The sequence below is a fragment of the Rattus norvegicus genome, chromosome 11, assembly GCF_036323735.1.
Source record: "Rattus norvegicus strain BN/NHsdMcwi chromosome 11, GRCr8, whole genome shotgun sequence".
NCBI lineage: Eukaryota > Metazoa > Chordata > Mammalia > Rodentia > Muridae > Rattus > Rattus norvegicus.
Window position 1 is genome coordinate 85,004,715 of NC_086029.1, and position 16,363 is coordinate 85,021,077.

The window sequence follows — 16,363 nt, forward strand, 5'->3', positions numbered from 1 at the left end:
GATCAGTAGGGAACGTGGCAAAAGGTAAGACTAGAAAGGTAGGTTGAGGTCAGAATGTCTTCTAAGTCAGGCTGAGAAGTCGGAGCTTTCCTTGTTAGTACACTAGAGTCACAGATACCCCCCACTGAGAAGGGCTATGGGGTCTTTACTACGATCCCTTAGTACTTTTAGAGACAGTGGAATAGGGATACAATTCAGGGCACAAGTCAAGAGGCTTACATCAATAAATGAAAGAGAACACACGCGCACACACACACACAGAGTGATACACACACACATACATACACATGTTCACACCTATATCTACAAACATACACACATACCTCTAAATACACAGAGAGATGCACACACACACACACACAGAGGCACACACATACGCACACACATGTATACACACACACATTCACACACATATCCACAAACATGCACACATACACCTAAACACACACACACACACACAATATGTATAATTACTATACACATTTACATCCACATCCACAAACATACACATAAGCATACACATACATAGATACCTAATCACACACATGCACTAAAATGCAGATACGTAAATACATATTCTGTTCACGCAATACATTTACTATTTGATTTGACAGGAATTCCATAGAAATTGTCACCCGAGGCTTCTCAAGACACATTATCTGCTCTACACAGGCGACAGACAGGGACTGGCCTTGATTTCTTCTCAATTTTGTTTCTGCTTTGTCACCGTAAGAAGTAAACAAGATATGTCTTGTCAGCCACCAGCTGGAACAGGTTGAAAGCAGGAACAGGTCACCTGGTAGTAATTAAATTACCTTGTCACCTACTAAATAAAAGATTTTTTTTTAAAAAATAGCCTAGAAAAATTTCATAATGTTGGAAATTCTTCCACAGTGAATGCTTTCTGGTCAACCAAAGTAATTTCTCAACCAACATGGGTTTGGAGCGAAACTGGACTGGGAATGCAACCCTGGTTCCTGCTTCGGTGCTAAGTTTCGAGGGCACCACTTTGTGGCCCATTGTCACCTTCAACTGCATCTCAGCAGCTTTTATTTTTTCTAAGGGAAAGCCATTTCGGAAACCCATCTACACCAACTGTAAGTGTGCTCAGCTTGAGTCTCCATTCGGAGTCTTTCTCTGTTCCCATTCCATTCCCAGAGCCACGTTTCGCCAGCAAACAAAAGTTTGCAGCTCTCTGGTATGATAACTGAATAAAATGGTCTTAAATGGGAGAGCCAGAGGGCAGGGACCTGCTCATTTGAGGATGCACAGTCATTAAATGGTTAAATGAATCAACAGCCATCAAGAGCCATTCCATACACAAGCTTATATGTCAAGAGATTTAAAAAATATATATTATTTTGTTTATATCCCAAATGTTGTCCCCCTCCCCTTTGCCTCTAAAAGGATAACCCCTGGGGCATCCACCTTCCCTGAGGCATCAAGTATCTACAGAATTAGGCACATCCTCTCCTACTGAGGCCAAACAAGGCAGGACTCTGCTAAATATGTGCCAGGAGCCTCAGACCAGCCCCCTTATGTTCTTTGTTGGTGGCTTAGTCTCTGGGAGCTCCCAGGGGTCCAGGTTAGTTGACACTGTTAGTTTTCCTATGGGGTTGCCTTTCCCTTCAGCTCCTTCAATCCTTCCCCTTAACTCTTCCACAGGAATCCCTGACCTCAATCTAATGGTTGGCTTAAGTATCTGCATCTGTCTCAGTTAGATGCTGGTAGAGCCTCTCAGAGGACAGCCTTCTGGGCTCCTATCTGCAAGTACAACATAGCATCGGTAATCGTGTCAGTGTTTGATACTCACCCATTCCTTCAGCCTCTGCTCCATTTTTGTCCCTGTACACCTTTCAGGCAGGAACAATTCTGGGTAAAGATTTTGAAGGTGTGTTGGTGTCACCATCCTTCCACTGGGGACCCTGTCTAACTACTGGAGGTGGTCTCTTCAGGTTCTACCTCCCTACTGTTGGACATTTTGACTAAGGTCACCCACATTGAGTCCTAAGAGCCTCTCACATCCAAGATCTCTGGAACTTTTTAGAGGTCCCCCACCCATACCTCCCACACGTGGCAGAAGCGTATTTCCATTCATTCTCCTGGTCCCCTGGACTTCTCTCCTGTTTGCCCCCACTCTTACCTGACCATAACCCCTTCTCCCCCTTCCCCTCTCTACCCTGGTTCCTCCCTCCCTCTGCCTCCTGTGATTATTTTGTTCCCCCTTCTAAGTGGGATTGAAGCATCCTTAATTGGGTCTTTCTTCTTATTTAACGTCTTAGGGTCTATGAAGTATATCATATGTATTCTGTACTTTTTGACTAATATCCAGTATCAATGAGTACACTTCATGCATGTCCTTTAAGGTCTGGGTTACCTCACTCAGGATGATATTCTCTAGTTCCATCCATTTTCCTGCAAAATTCATGGTGTCCTTGTTTTAAATAGCTGAATAGTATTTCATTGTGTAAATAAGTCACATTTTCTGTATCCATTCTTTGGTTAAGGGACATCTGGGTTGCTCCAGTTTCTGACTATTATAAATAAGGCTGCTCTGAACATAGTGGGGAACATATTCTTGTGATATGGTGGACCATCTCTTGGGTATATGCCCAGGAGCAATATAACTGCATCTTTAGGTAGAACTATTTCCAATTTTCTGAGAAACCTCCATATTGATATCAGAGTGGTTGTACCAGTTTGCAATCCCACCAACAATGGAGGAGTGTTTCTCTTTCTTTACATCCTTGCTAGCATGTGCTGCCCCTTAAAGTTTTGATCTTAGCCATTCTGACTGGTGCAAGGTTGAATCTCAGGGTCATTTTGATTTGCATTTCCCTGATGACTAAGGATGTTGAACATTTCTTTAAGTGCTTCTCTGCCATTCGATGCTCCTCTGTTGAGAATTCTCTGTTTAGCTCTTACCCCATTTTTATTTAATTGGGCTATTTGGGTTGATACAGTGTAACTTCTTGAGTTCTTTATATATTTTGGATATTAGCCCTCTATCAGATGTAACATTAGTGAAGATTCTTTCCCAATCTGTAGAATGCCGTTTTGTCTTATTGACAGTGTCCTTTGCCTTACAGAAGCTTTTCAGTTTCATGAGGTCCCGTTTATCAATTGTTGATCTTAGAGCCTGAGCCATTGGTGTTTCCTTCAGGAAATTGTCTCCTGTACCAAAGCCTTCAAGGTTATGTCTCACTTTTTCTTCTGTTAGATTCAGTGTGTCAGGTTTTATGTTGAGATAGCTTTTAAGGAACTGACAAGTTTACCTCTTATCTTCATAATGCTGGGACAGCTACATTAAGTCTTTTATGCCCCTATTGTCTCATCTGTGGAATGGGAGTTTTATTATATGACCCCCTAGTCCTGCGGTGAGAGTTAAGCAAAGCATTGTATGTAAAGGGTCTAGTGCAACACATAGCAGTGTTCCCACATTTGTAAAAGATGCTTTCAAAAGCGCCGTACTTCTCCAATCCATTTCTCTACCTAGAATAAAGCCAAACCCAAAGCAAAACCCCCAAAACGTTTGTAGCCACAATCAAGACCTCTGGCAGGAAAAGGAGCAAACCGGATTGGGTCCTTCCACACTTCTGTGAGTAGAAGTAGATGCTTTTAGTAATTATGCCAGTTCAAGCAGAACCGTAGGAAATCGAGATGTGTGGGCATCTTGTCTACCACACAGCTGCCTTTGCTGTGTCAGCATTATACATAGCTCCATGTCAAAGCTACTCATGCGGCATGGGATGCAGCTTAGTTCCTAGAATGCTTGCCTCGCATGCACCAAACCCCGAGTTTAATCCCCAAACCACATGAAACCAGGAGCGGGGTCTCATGCTTCCAGTCCTGGCACTCAGGAGGCGGAGGCAGGAGCATGGGAGTTCCAGGTCATGGGGAAATTTGAAGCAAACCAGAACTATAAATCATTTCAACTGGACTCCGATTTCCTTAAGGACAACAGGTTCAATTATTTGGTGAAATGTTTCAGCTTTTGGGATAGGATTTAAATTGATTTCCAGAGTATTTGTAGTAATTTTCATTGGTATCAGTTGCTTTTTAGAGGGTCCTTTCATAGCAGTAGAGCTGGTAAGAGATATGGAAGTGCTGTACTGAAAACAAAATTTTGCTGATCTGCCTAGAGCTTCTAAAGCAGGGTGTTCATTTCATTTTAATTTGCATTTTTATCTTCAGTGAAGAGAAATATGGATCTGTATTATTAACCATGTCATCTATGACTTGTCTGCATATGTTTTAATCTATTCTCATATTCAATTTCTGCTACTCTCCTTATTTATCTGTGTTAGCCGTTTATTCCTTTGTAGTTATTTTTTCTCATTGCCTTTATGCACAGAAGGGTTTTTTTTTCTAATTACAAAACAGAAGAGATTACACTTATTCATTTTTAAAATGTTTTAATGCTTTTTAAAATTTAATACAACCTGGTATGTTTACTGTGTGGGTCGTTAGTTTGCCCAATTAATCAATGTTGCTAGCATATTTTTGCACTACTGAATATCTCATATTCCTTTCATTCACTCACTCCCCCACTGAGAATAACACTAGCTTCATCATATCTATGTTCATGTAAGTTATAGTTTCATTATAGATAATTTGTGGTAAACACTGTAAGTCTGTGTCGCCCTCATATATTATATATTTGTGTAGAGTTGGTCTGCTGCCACTCTATTCTATCCCATGGATGCTACGTGCAATGGCACTTTAGAAATTATAGGCTCCTGGTTTACTTAATATGCAGCATGTCGGTGGTATACCGCCCCCCCTTCATATTTTACACCATCTCATTTCATGTTTTTCATCCAGATGAATTGTAGAATTGTCCAGCTTCAAAGTTTCTCACCTGGGATATTGATACTTTGGGAAGAATTTACCGAATGACCTAGTTCAATCTTCCCACGCAGGAGCAGTCCACAGTTTTTTTGCTATTTTTTTGTGACCAAGGTTGGACTAGCGGCAGCCTGATAGAGGAAGGGGCTATTTGTCTTAACTGTGTGCAGTGGCAGAGTTCATCGTGGCAAGGAAGACACGATAACAGGAACATGAAATGGCTGGCCGCGCTGTGATCACAGGCAGGAAGTCAAGTTGACGAGGAGTGGGCCAGCACCGTAGCCGTATCTCAAGGCCTGCCCTACTGACCCACTTCATCTCATAGTGCTCCCCCCTCCCAGTGGCTCTGCAACCTTCTAAAGTAGTGGCCCCTAGCTGCACCAAGAGTTCAGATGCGTGAGCCAATGGGGGATACTTCATAAGCAAAATACACCACACCCCGCCTCGGGTCACATTTCTTTTACTTATCCACTAATATCTGTAGTTTTCTCTACCATCTCTATTTGTACATTTAAGAGCCTAATCATATGTGCTTTTCTGTCTGTCTTATGAATGGCCTTTTCCTCTTGTGTTTATAAGCGAATGTCAGAATGTCATTGTGACATGTGAAGGATATACAGTCACTTTCAGTTTCTACCCATAAGCCTTCCTGACCTTTGCCATTAATCCATTGAGCCTTGGGTGCTTTAGAAAAAGTGATTCATTTAATCATAATGAATTGCGAACAGAAATATTCCTTCTCCTTTTTAAATAACCGAGTATCTCCCTATGCTTTCTAATGAATGAAACGCAGAATTGAGGACACTGTTAGATAATATCAAACTAGTAGATAGACATACAACTCGATAACGCTTGTAGAAATTTTCACTTAGATTGTTTTTACATGCGCTTTTGGCTGTTGGTGAAATGGTCATGGAAAGTTTCTATTATGTAAAGAAATTGTTCGAATTCGCCCTTGTTCGAATTAATGAAGAGAGATTTTCAAACCCAGTGTAGGAGACAGATTTCAACAGACGCTTTCATACCATCATCTACCAAATCAATACACTTTTTATTCTATTATCCAATGCTACAGATGTGTTAAATTAATATTTGTCATTGTCATATATTTGAGAATATCCTAATTACTTGGAGTATTTAAAACTTGTACTGAATTGAATTTTGTAGTGTTTTGAAGACCTACATTTCACGCTGTATTTTTCAGGGTTTTTTGTTTTGTTTTGTTTTGTTTTGTTTTTTGTAGATTTTTGTTAGGTTTCAGTTTTAGACTTAAAAATTGACTTTTCTTTCCTCGATAAAGATTTTAATAGGAATTGTTTGTTCCTTGACAACTTACAAAAAGATAGCAGTGAATTACTTGGCTCTAAATCCTTCCTTGGAAACAGTGTTTTAAGGTTTGATTCAGGTTATACTGTTTTAAATAACTTAATTTTACCCTTACAATACCATTTTATTTATATTATTAAACTTTATCATAGAGTTTGGGGTAGAATTTCTTTAAAGTTTTAAGTACTTTCTGTGACTCTCACTATCGAATTATCATTATCTTGATTATTCTTAAATCTGTCTTAACCAACTTTCATTCGCTGTGACAAAATGCCTGGGTAGGGGGGAAATTTCCAGACAGGAAAGCCTCATGCTGGTTCATAATCTCAGAGGTATCAGCCATTGTTAAGGGACTCGATTGTGTCTGGGACCTGAGTGGGAGAGAGAGAAGGACAGAGGACACATGGTGGAGCAAAGTTGCTCATGTTCTGTAGGCCAGGATGCAAAAGAGAGTGGACAAGCAGGGGGTGGAGGAGAGGAGCGGGGTGGGGGAGCTGTGCTTGAGAAAGGGAATGATGGGGAGAGAGAGAGAACCCAGGGCAAAATATACCCTTCAAGTATATGGTCCTACTAACTATGGCTGCGTTTTCACTAACTGTGACTAGTTCTCACCAAATTTCTACCTCCTCACAATAGCTCATTATACTGTGAGCCTATCAGCAGGGTAATTTGTTGATTAGGTTAATGCCCTGGCTATCTATGCACCTCATGAAGGTGCTCCCTCTGGGCTGCACCAGAGACCACGCCCACGGGAGACCACGCCCACAGGAGACCACGTCCCCCACAGCTGAGCTTTTGGACATTACAGGTCCAAATTGCAAGACTGTTGTTTTTTCTTGTTTGTGCTTTAAATGCATTATTTTGTTTTGCCTTGTTTTGTTGGTTAACAACAAAATAGCTCTTGGATTTTTAGTTCTGTATTGTTTTTTATTTTCTCATTTTTTAAGGCTTGTTTTTTCCTTAGATCTGTTTTGAGTTGACTTCGAGGTTCATGTACGTTTCTCTATAAGACCAGAAGTGCACCAGCAACTTTGACCTCATTTCTTCTTTGACCTAATAATTTTCAAAACAGTGAGTTTTACTTATTGAGATAGCCGGTCATATTTTGCTTTCATTTTCTTTCCCATGTTTCTTTTAATGGTTCATAAACATATATTTGGCTTCCCTTTGGATCCAGTAGACTTTAATAAGTTTATTTTTTTGTATACAGGGGAGGGGTTCAGTTAAACACTGTCACAGATGTCTATTTTGATAGTTGTGACTAGACGGCCTAGCCTCTGACTCCTGCTTTGGGGAAATTGCTTCAGTGTTCATATGCTATGCTCCTGTTTCTGTTATAAACGCGCAATTATTGCTAAAGCAGTCTCATCCAATTATGTTACTCAAATTCTCTTTGTTCTTGAGCCTTTTTGGCATAGCTGTCTTCTCAAAGGATCTGAGATCGTGCTTCCTCTGATCTTATATTTTCTGTCAATGTCTGAGTTCCTCCTTTTTTCTCAGTTTTGAAGCAGTGTTTGAAAGTACCCTTGACTATTGTCAAAACGAATTAAGATCCTGCTCTATAGTTTAAAGCTATTTCTTAGAGTCCTTATTTCCAAATTAAATGTATTTCTTAAAGAGGATTTTCTCAGTACCTGGTACTTCAGTAGTAAATACAGGGGACTTTCACGCGGCTGACTGAATTAGAAATAGATGAGTTACAGCATGAGGACTTGAAGCTTAAAGGAAAGCTGACATCCCATGACAGACACATCTAGCAATTCTATCCAGTTGGGGGGTGTCGTGTACGCGCCATAGTGCACATGTGCAGGCGGAGGACAGCAACCTGTGGGAAGGAGCGAGTGGATCCCAGGGAATCAAACTCAAGTCATCAACTTTGGTGGCTGGTTTCTATCACTGGGATGAAACACCATGAACAAAAGCAAACCGGGGAGAAAAGGGTCAGGCCTACACTTCCACATTGTAGTCCATCGTTGAAGGAAGGATCCCGGAGGCGAAAGTGGAAGCGGAAGCTGTGGAGGCTGCTGCTGACTGGCTTAGTTCCCAATCTGAACTCAAGACCATCAGCCCAGGGCCAGAAATGGCACCACCCACAATGGGCGGGGCCCTCCATCAATCACTAAGAAAATACCCTACAGCTGAATCTTACAGCTGCATTTCCTCAACTGAGGTTCTTGCCTTTCAGAAGACTCTAGCTTGTGTCAAGTTGGTGTAAAATTAGCCAGGACAGTGGCAAATGCCTCTCCCTGCTGAGCCACATTACTGACGTCACTAATAACTCCAAATAGGAAATATTTTATGATCAAATATTCTAATGTACACAATGTTTAATTTATTTAGTTTTAATTTATGCATATATGTTGTGGCAAAGTATATGTACTTGTGAATGAAGGTGCCCAAAAGGGTCCAGAAAAGGCCATTGAGTCTCCAGGAGTTGATGTTACAGGCAGTAGTGAGCCACCCTGTGCCGGTGCTGGGAACCAAACTTAGGTCCTTTTTAAGAGTGATATACACTGTCAAACCCTGAACCATCTCTCCTGTCCCAGTGCACATACTATTATATATTATAATAGTATTATATAGACTATTATATAGACTTCTGAGTTATGTCAGAAGTCTTTGACAGTACTAAAATACATGATATAACTGATTTGATCTTAAAATAGCAAAAAAATCTTGTTTTTCTTATCAGAGTTCGAGAGAAGTTCAACTTTATGAGGACAAGATACAGAGAAAGTACACATTTTTCTCCTGTAAACTAACAAGCGTATTACCAACCATTTCTTATTTGAAAGCAAGCTAGAGTGGTTTGTTGATATTTGCTTCTTAAAGTACTTACATCCAGAGGGTCCCATTCTTTCAGGTTTATCAATAGCAGCTAACCCAGGAAGATAGACACATTTCCCTATTGAATATTTTTACCAAAAACTGAAGCAAGGGAGAGGGCCTACTTTGCACATCACTAACCCAAGGATGCACTGAATGCACAAGACTCAGCCAGTTGCTAACAAGGACCACGCTTTTAGTAGGACTAGCCTAAGTTGCCTTTCCTTACCAACTTTTGAGTCCCAGTGATTCTACACCAGGCACAATACAAAAACCACCTTGCTGTCTCTTGGGATCTTTGTACCACCACTATGGGCATACTGCTGTATTTTCGAGCTCTCCTCTCCTCCCCCCTCTCTCTCCCTCTTCCCACCACCTCTGCCTCATACTTTCTAATCAAGTGTGGTCATTCTTTTGGGACTGGGTGGGGAAATGCTAGGGTGGTTACTGGTGCTTAGAGCTGACAACAATTCTGGTGTCTTCAGAAATAATTTCTCTATCATGGTAACACTATGGTGAAGACTTGGGGTGATTGGGGCTTGTGGTGACATTCCAATCCAAAATATTTTCAGAGGTGCTATCTGCTGATGGCTGGACAGACACAGAGGCAGGTGGGCTTTTGGTGGTTAAGATCAGATTTTGACATAATTCATCCTGGGATATTTATGTCCTAAAAGTCAAGCAGCTGGGGATCGGGGAAGGGAGGAACCCAGTAGCTTTGCATATTTATCATTTGTAACTTAACCTCCTAAGTCAGCGTTCCAGAGCCCCAGAAATGGTCACTCCCGAGCTCGGTTGATAGGTCAATGGAGATCATACGTATCAGAATAAACTTTGTAAAGGAGGATTTGTGAGTTTGAAGAAAAGTGGTACTTGAATTGGGCTCATAAAGTTGGGAGGGAAATATGAAATGTACCATAACAGAAGGAATAGTGTCTATACAGGGCACTTAATGAGGAAGAGCAAGGAAGCCAGGATAGGGGACAGAATGTAAGCAGAGAGTTGAGAAAGGCTGATAGACCTAACCCTGGAAAGCTCTGAGTGTCAGCCACAGCTCTGACTGTACCTCCTTCTGGAACAGAAGACTCAGATGCTCTCAAGTCTGGATGCTCCCCCTACATATGTGTCTCACTAGGTGATGGTGATCATGTGTAGGGCTTCTCTGGAAACCATTCAGATGGGCTAGTCATGGCAGGGTGTCTCCACTCAGATACTCTCCGTAAGGATAATTCCCTTATGAAAGTTTCTATAACATACTCAATTCCATATTTTTTTAAAAATATAATAACACCTTTATCGTGCAAACATTAGGACATATTTTAAAACATATGATGATCTATCAAAACATCTGAAGATTTGTTAAGCGTTTACATAACATGAACTAATTGCTAGCGTGTGCCAAGTTCTCTGAAGTATTCTCTTAGCACCTGAAAATAATGTTTGGTGTTTCTTCAGATTTATTCTCGCTTCTGCTGACATCTGCTGTGGGCCTCACTGTTTTCATTCTGTTTTCTGATTTTCAAGATATATACCGTAGAATGGAGGTAAGTGTTGCACGGTGTGCATCTGTCATGACTCAGATGTGCCAAGGCTACGCTTGGACTGCAGTCTGTAAGTCTACCGTGACTCTATGCTCTCTAACCCACAAAACACCATGGACTTTTATTTTTTAGAAAATATTTCTCCATCCCACATATACTTCCAAATTAATGGTGTTGTCCTTTTTAGCATGTTTATACTGTTCACACCTAAAATTTTGTTTAAGGCCAGGGAAAAGACACAGTGGGTAAATGTGCCTGTTACCACACAGTGGGTAAATGTGCCTGTTCCCAAGCCTGATGATCAGAGTTCAGTCCCTGGGACGGGACCTTTATGGTAGAAGGAGAGGGGTAACTCCCATAAATTGTCCTGTGACATCTACATGTGTTTTGTGGAATGTATGCTTCTGCAAAACACACACACACACACACACACACACACACACACACACACACACACCAGTAAAAAAAAATCCTTTTCAATGTAATCACAAAAGAAATGGGTTGGGCAAGTCTTATTAATACCAGGAATTGCCCACAGTGAGTCTTATCTGAGTGGCCATCGTTTGGTCACACTAGTTTGAATGTAAGTTCATTAGGAAGTTTTTGAAGCTATCCTTGGGCAAGTCTTGTGGGAAATGTCTAGAAAGGAAAGGAGTATCTTGCTGTAAGCCTACAACTCTGAGTTGAAGATTAGCCATTCTTCACTGAGATGTAATTTGGCTTCAACCCATGCTTGAAGGGTATTAAAAAAATATAGCTTAGGGGTTGAGGATTTTGCTCAGTGGTAGAGCTCTTGCCTAGCAAGCTCAAGGCCCTGGGTTCAGTCCTCAGCTCCAAAAAAAAAAAAATATATATATATATATATATATATATATATATATCTTAAAAAACAGAGTAAGGAATTCTTATTGTTACTGTGACTTCCACAAGGACCTTTTGGAAGGGACATGGGTTAGTGAGGGTCTAGGTCCTGTCAGTTGAGATCTAGCCAGGCCAGGCTGTTTCTAATGGGCAGAACTTCTTCGGCATCAGGAGAAAGGCTAGAGGGCTTTTTGAATTTCAAAGAGTGTCTTTGTTCCTGGCAATGTAGAGAACATGGGGTGGCAGGGATGAAAATCAAAGAAGGCTTGCGTTACTGAGCAGGTAGAGGAGTCTTTAAAACAGAGGTAGGTGCTGTGCAACGGAGTGTGAAGAACAGAGAAGACTAGAGGAGGCAGGCGCCATCCAAGGCAGCCAACAAGCTTTGTACTTCCTGCCAAAATAACAGGGGGAAACACTCAATGATCTTTGGAAGGACATTTCAAACAGATTAATTAAACAAGGGCAGGAAAGCAAGGGAATGGAGAGATGGTTAGGAAATGAAAATTCTGACGTCTATACATAGCTTCAGAACGTGCTTGGTTGAGGAACAGAAGCGCTAAGCATGATGCTGGGCTGAGTAGTTCAGAAGTGAAGAAAGTCTACTGTACAGGTGAATAATTCCAAACTGTGAGCATTCCCAAGCTGGAGATAGAGAAGTGCTTTCCTCACTAAGGTGGCAGTGGCACTGAGATCTAAGTGGACCAGAGTATGACCCAATTTCTCCAAAGCCAATATGTGCCTGTCAAAGCCCAGATAGAGGAGGCTGTCTCTGCTCAGGGCAAACAGAAGACCACGTAGTGCCTTGAAACAGCCCATCCTAGGACATGGATGAGTATTTCAGGCCAGAGCAGTGGTTCCTAATCTTAATGCTTCAACCCTTTAATACAGTTTCTAACATTGTGGTGACCCACAAGCTTAAAATTATTTTGTTGCTACTTCATACCTGTAATTTTGCTACTATTATCTGACATTCAGGAAATCTGATATGTATCCCAAAAGGGTTGTGACCCACAGGTTGAGAACCACTGAGTCAGACACTGCGGGTTGGAGGTTGCTGTGCTTATAAACTTCAGATTCCTACACCTTCAATCAAACTTTCTGTAGGGTAGAAATGGAGCTGTATAGCTCTCCAGTCACTGTGGGTGTAGCTCTCACATCTAGCAAACAGACATGCTTAGTGGTATGTGTGTGACCCTTATAGTCTTTGTACAGGTTGTTAGACTTGCATGGAGATGTTTGAGGCTAATAACATTTGTTCAAAACATCATTCTTAGTAAAACAACCTTTGTCTTTTGCCATGACCTATGGTTTTTTTTACCCAGAAGTTAATTTTGCTGGAGGAAAAAAAAAAGCAATGGATTCCAAGTAGGTTTTTCTTTAGGACAGGAGGAATCTGTAAGAATTGCAGAAGAATGGTTCAATTTTATATCCTTTTCCCTGTGTTTCCAAGTATGAGTGAAGAAGGTCATGTTGAGTTCCAAATGTCCTCTGCTGCACTCTCATGGTGTTCTATTAACACACCTAACAATTACCATCCGCCCATCAGGCTACCAGAGGCAGCACAGGCCAGGAAGGGTCCATTTGAATTTAGATTCTGGCTTTGAGTTAGTCCATGGATAAGGCAGGCCAACCTTCAGCTTTCCTAAGAGCAAAGTAGAGAAATCAGTGCCTATCCTCCAACCTCCGGATTATTGTAAATATAGAAATTCTAAAAAAAATAACAAATGGGAACTTTTTTCAAAATGTAAAGCGTGCAACCTATAATGATGCTAGTTGTTTTTTCAACAGTTCATCCCAACCACAACATCATGGAGAATTTCAATTCTGGTGGCAGCCTTTGTCCAGTTCTGTGTGGCATTCTTTGTAGAGGTAAAGTATATGGCTCCTATAATTTTCTTTAAGTAGATATGTAAATTCAGGGTCTCATTTTCAACCTACAATCACTGTTTATAGCAACTACTTCATTCCCCAAAAAAGGATTAGTAAGACTTTCTTGAAAACTGGGCATGATCTTATTGAGAGAAGTTCTTCAGAGAATGACTTAAAATTCTTTGAAGGCTGTTGAGAAACATTCCTGGTATCTTTCTCCATACAAAGCGAAACACCAATTGAGCTCCAGTGCTTGTCACAAGAAGCATTGTATTTGATCCCTACTGTTTTCAATACTCTAGAAGTGAGGTCAGGTGGCCCTGCATTTCTGACACACAAGGAGACCTTTAGACAGAGTGAAGGTGTCTTCAAGAGGCCTCCTCTAATTGGGAGAGAATGGAAGCCACTTTTATTGTCATCAACTGTGAGCCTTGAAGACCTTCTTATGAGTGTTACTCCTCTATTGAGTGCTATTATTAAATAGCTCACCCACACAGAAAAAAGGCTTGGATGGTGTTTTATAAAGGAATTAAAAAATGACTCTTGAAGTATAAGCAAGTCTTCTGGGAGAATGGACCAATCAAATTAAGTAGGGGTGTGTGTGTGTGTGTGTGTGTGTGTGTGTGTGTGTGAGAGAGAGAATTTCTTATATTCTTTAAATCAGGAATTCCACCTTTATCTCAAATTTTAAAAATATCACAAAATGAGACAGAAAAATTTTAGTCCTACTTGTATGAAGAGATTCATGACAGCATCATGTACAGCAGCAAAATACGATTCAAACGTTGTACTTCAATGCTTACGCTGCAATTTGAAGAAATGCCATATTCTTTAAAGATAATAAGATGACTATAGCTTTATGTCAACTACAATAAGCTTTCTTACAAGATGCAATTACTCAAAAGTTGTAGCTGACAGAACGTCTAGCAATAAACAAAGGGAAATACAAAGTGGAATCAGATCAATTCTACTGTTGTTTGTAAAAATTGCATGCGGAAAGAATAAAAGGGAACTCAAAAGCATGGGAAAGAAAACAATTTTGAGAAACTAGAGAGACGTGGTGATTATGAGTGTTTGCTGCTCTGTCAGGGGCCTGATGTTAGTATCCAGCACCCATGTTGGACAACCTCCAACTCCTCTGATATCTTCTGGCCTTTGCAGATACTTGAATAAACACATACCCCTCCCCCCCACATGTGCATACATCAAAATAAATTTTAAGAATGTGTTTGATTGCTTCACACTACTCATTCAAGCAACAATCTTTGGCACTTTGTATGTGACGTGGTGGGACTCAGTTTATAGTTTGTTTCCCCTCCCCTCCCCCACCCCATGTCTCCCCATTCCTTCTTTTGTTTTATTTTCTTGATATGTGGTGTGTTAAAGTTAGTTTGAGTCTTCTAGTGAAAGAACTGTAAGTGAATCCCTAGCCAGGATTTCACCAGGAAATTGGAAGAAGTGAAAGGCCTCGAGTTTTTAGCAGGTGTGTGTGTGCCTAGAAACATCTAAGCTTCTAGGAAAAATAGCAGTGGAGGCAGCAACCTTGAGCTCGGTAGAGGAAGCTCAGGGTCCTAGGCTTCCAGGGCTAGGTGGCTGGAAGGGGCTTACTTGCATAAGTACAATAGTTTCACTATCATCTTCCTCGATTTTTCAGGATGCCATCCTTCAAAATAGAGAGCTCTGGCTGTTTATAAAGAAAGAATTTGGATTCTACTCGAAAAGTCAGTATAGGATCTTGCAGAGAAAGCTGGCAGAAGACTCGACGTGGCCTCCCACGAACAGGACAGATTATGCAGTCAATGGCAAAAATGGACTCTACATCAACAGAGCCTATGAAAGCCCTGAACAGGTCCCGAAAGGGAAGCTCAAACTGGGAGGGCAAGCTTCAGAACAGCATTTTTGGACCAGACTGTAACCTGAATTGCAGTCACGCCTGATCCACAACATCACCCTTTGTCCCCAAACTAAACATTGTGGAAAGGAGGAAACTGCATACATATCCTTCTCTTCTCTCTCTGTCGAAGTATCCAATGCACTTCAACATAGCGACCCTTGCAGCAAAGAACTTAACATTCATTCTACCCTTCACTAGCTCCAGAGAAACCTGCATGTCTCAGATCACCTTTGTAATAACCCGTATTCATATTGTATTGTTCTAAATGGACAGCTCTCATGCAACAAGATTAGATGTATGGACATCGGATGAGAAGAAAAACTGAGAAAGCACTTGGTGTTTGAAAGTTATAGTAATGTATTAATCGATGTAAGTTTCTTTAGTCTTACATTAATTTGTGGAGCACATTCATGTACATACATTGGCCAGGATTATAAGATTCCTCCTGGTTTGCATCTTTGGTGTGACTTAAGTGGAGAAATAAGATGAATTATTCCACCCTAGGTACACAGGAAGCCAGAGTGGTGTGGAAGTTGAGAACAGTAGAGATCGGTGCTAATCTTTTATAATCACGGCATGGGTGTTGCTAGGGTGTAAGCAAAATACACCAACTTGGTACATTTCAAAAGTATAGTGTATGGGTCTGGGGAGCCTAACAGTGCAGAGTAGACCAGAATAATGAAATAAACTTTTCAAATGTGTTTTTTCACTTTATAAAGTGTGTCACATTCATATTATTATCAATGCACAAAAATTCAAATTCTAAGAACTTCCCTGAACTCATCATTCATTGGTCATCTTAAAAACAAAATTCTTTAGAAAGGACCTATGATGGTTTTGCCCACATTATGAGAATCTCCAAGCTACTAGGCAACCTAATCCCATCATTTTAATGACTCAAATCATCAAAGGTGTTTACCAAAGACAAGAACAGGATGCATCCTTCACAATGCATTCTGTACACGAGCCTTTAGTGTGTGTCATGCTTGCTGCGAGCTTGAGAGGAAATACTTCTGGTGAACACTTGAACTCCTAGGTTAACTTCTTTGAAGTGCTAAATCTAATGTTGCTGACTCAACAGACCTTCCACGATCGTAGGCAGCTTGTCAACCAAACACGTGAACAGCAACCACCTGACTAACAGCACAATATATGGAGTCTCCAGAAGTTAGCGCTTGGTTCACCATGCCGAGGTCTT

At 40.9% G+C, this 16,363-nt stretch overlaps 1 protein-coding gene across 2 annotated transcripts in view; it reads left to right on the forward strand.

The window, feature by feature from the left end:
- Nucleotides 1-15,883, forward strand: part of Atp13a5 (ATPase 13A5) — a 139,402-nt gene extending 123,519 nt beyond the window's left edge. Inside the window, exons 27-30 of one of the 2 annotated variants that reach the window (XM_039088300.2) lie at nt 895-1,097; nt 10,456-10,544; nt 13,191-13,271; nt 14,926-15,883. In XM_039088300.2, coding sequence (XP_038944228.1) covers nt 895-1,097; nt 10,456-10,544; nt 13,191-13,271; nt 14,926-15,186 — 634 coding nt within the window. In that variant the 3' untranslated portion in view covers nt 15,187-15,883. The remainder of the gene's footprint in view (nt 1-894; nt 1,098-10,455; nt 10,545-13,190; nt 13,272-14,925) is intronic. The other variant, NM_001191657.1, reaches the window with a different exon arrangement.
- The last annotated feature ends 480 nt before the right edge of the window (nt 15,884-16,363 follow it).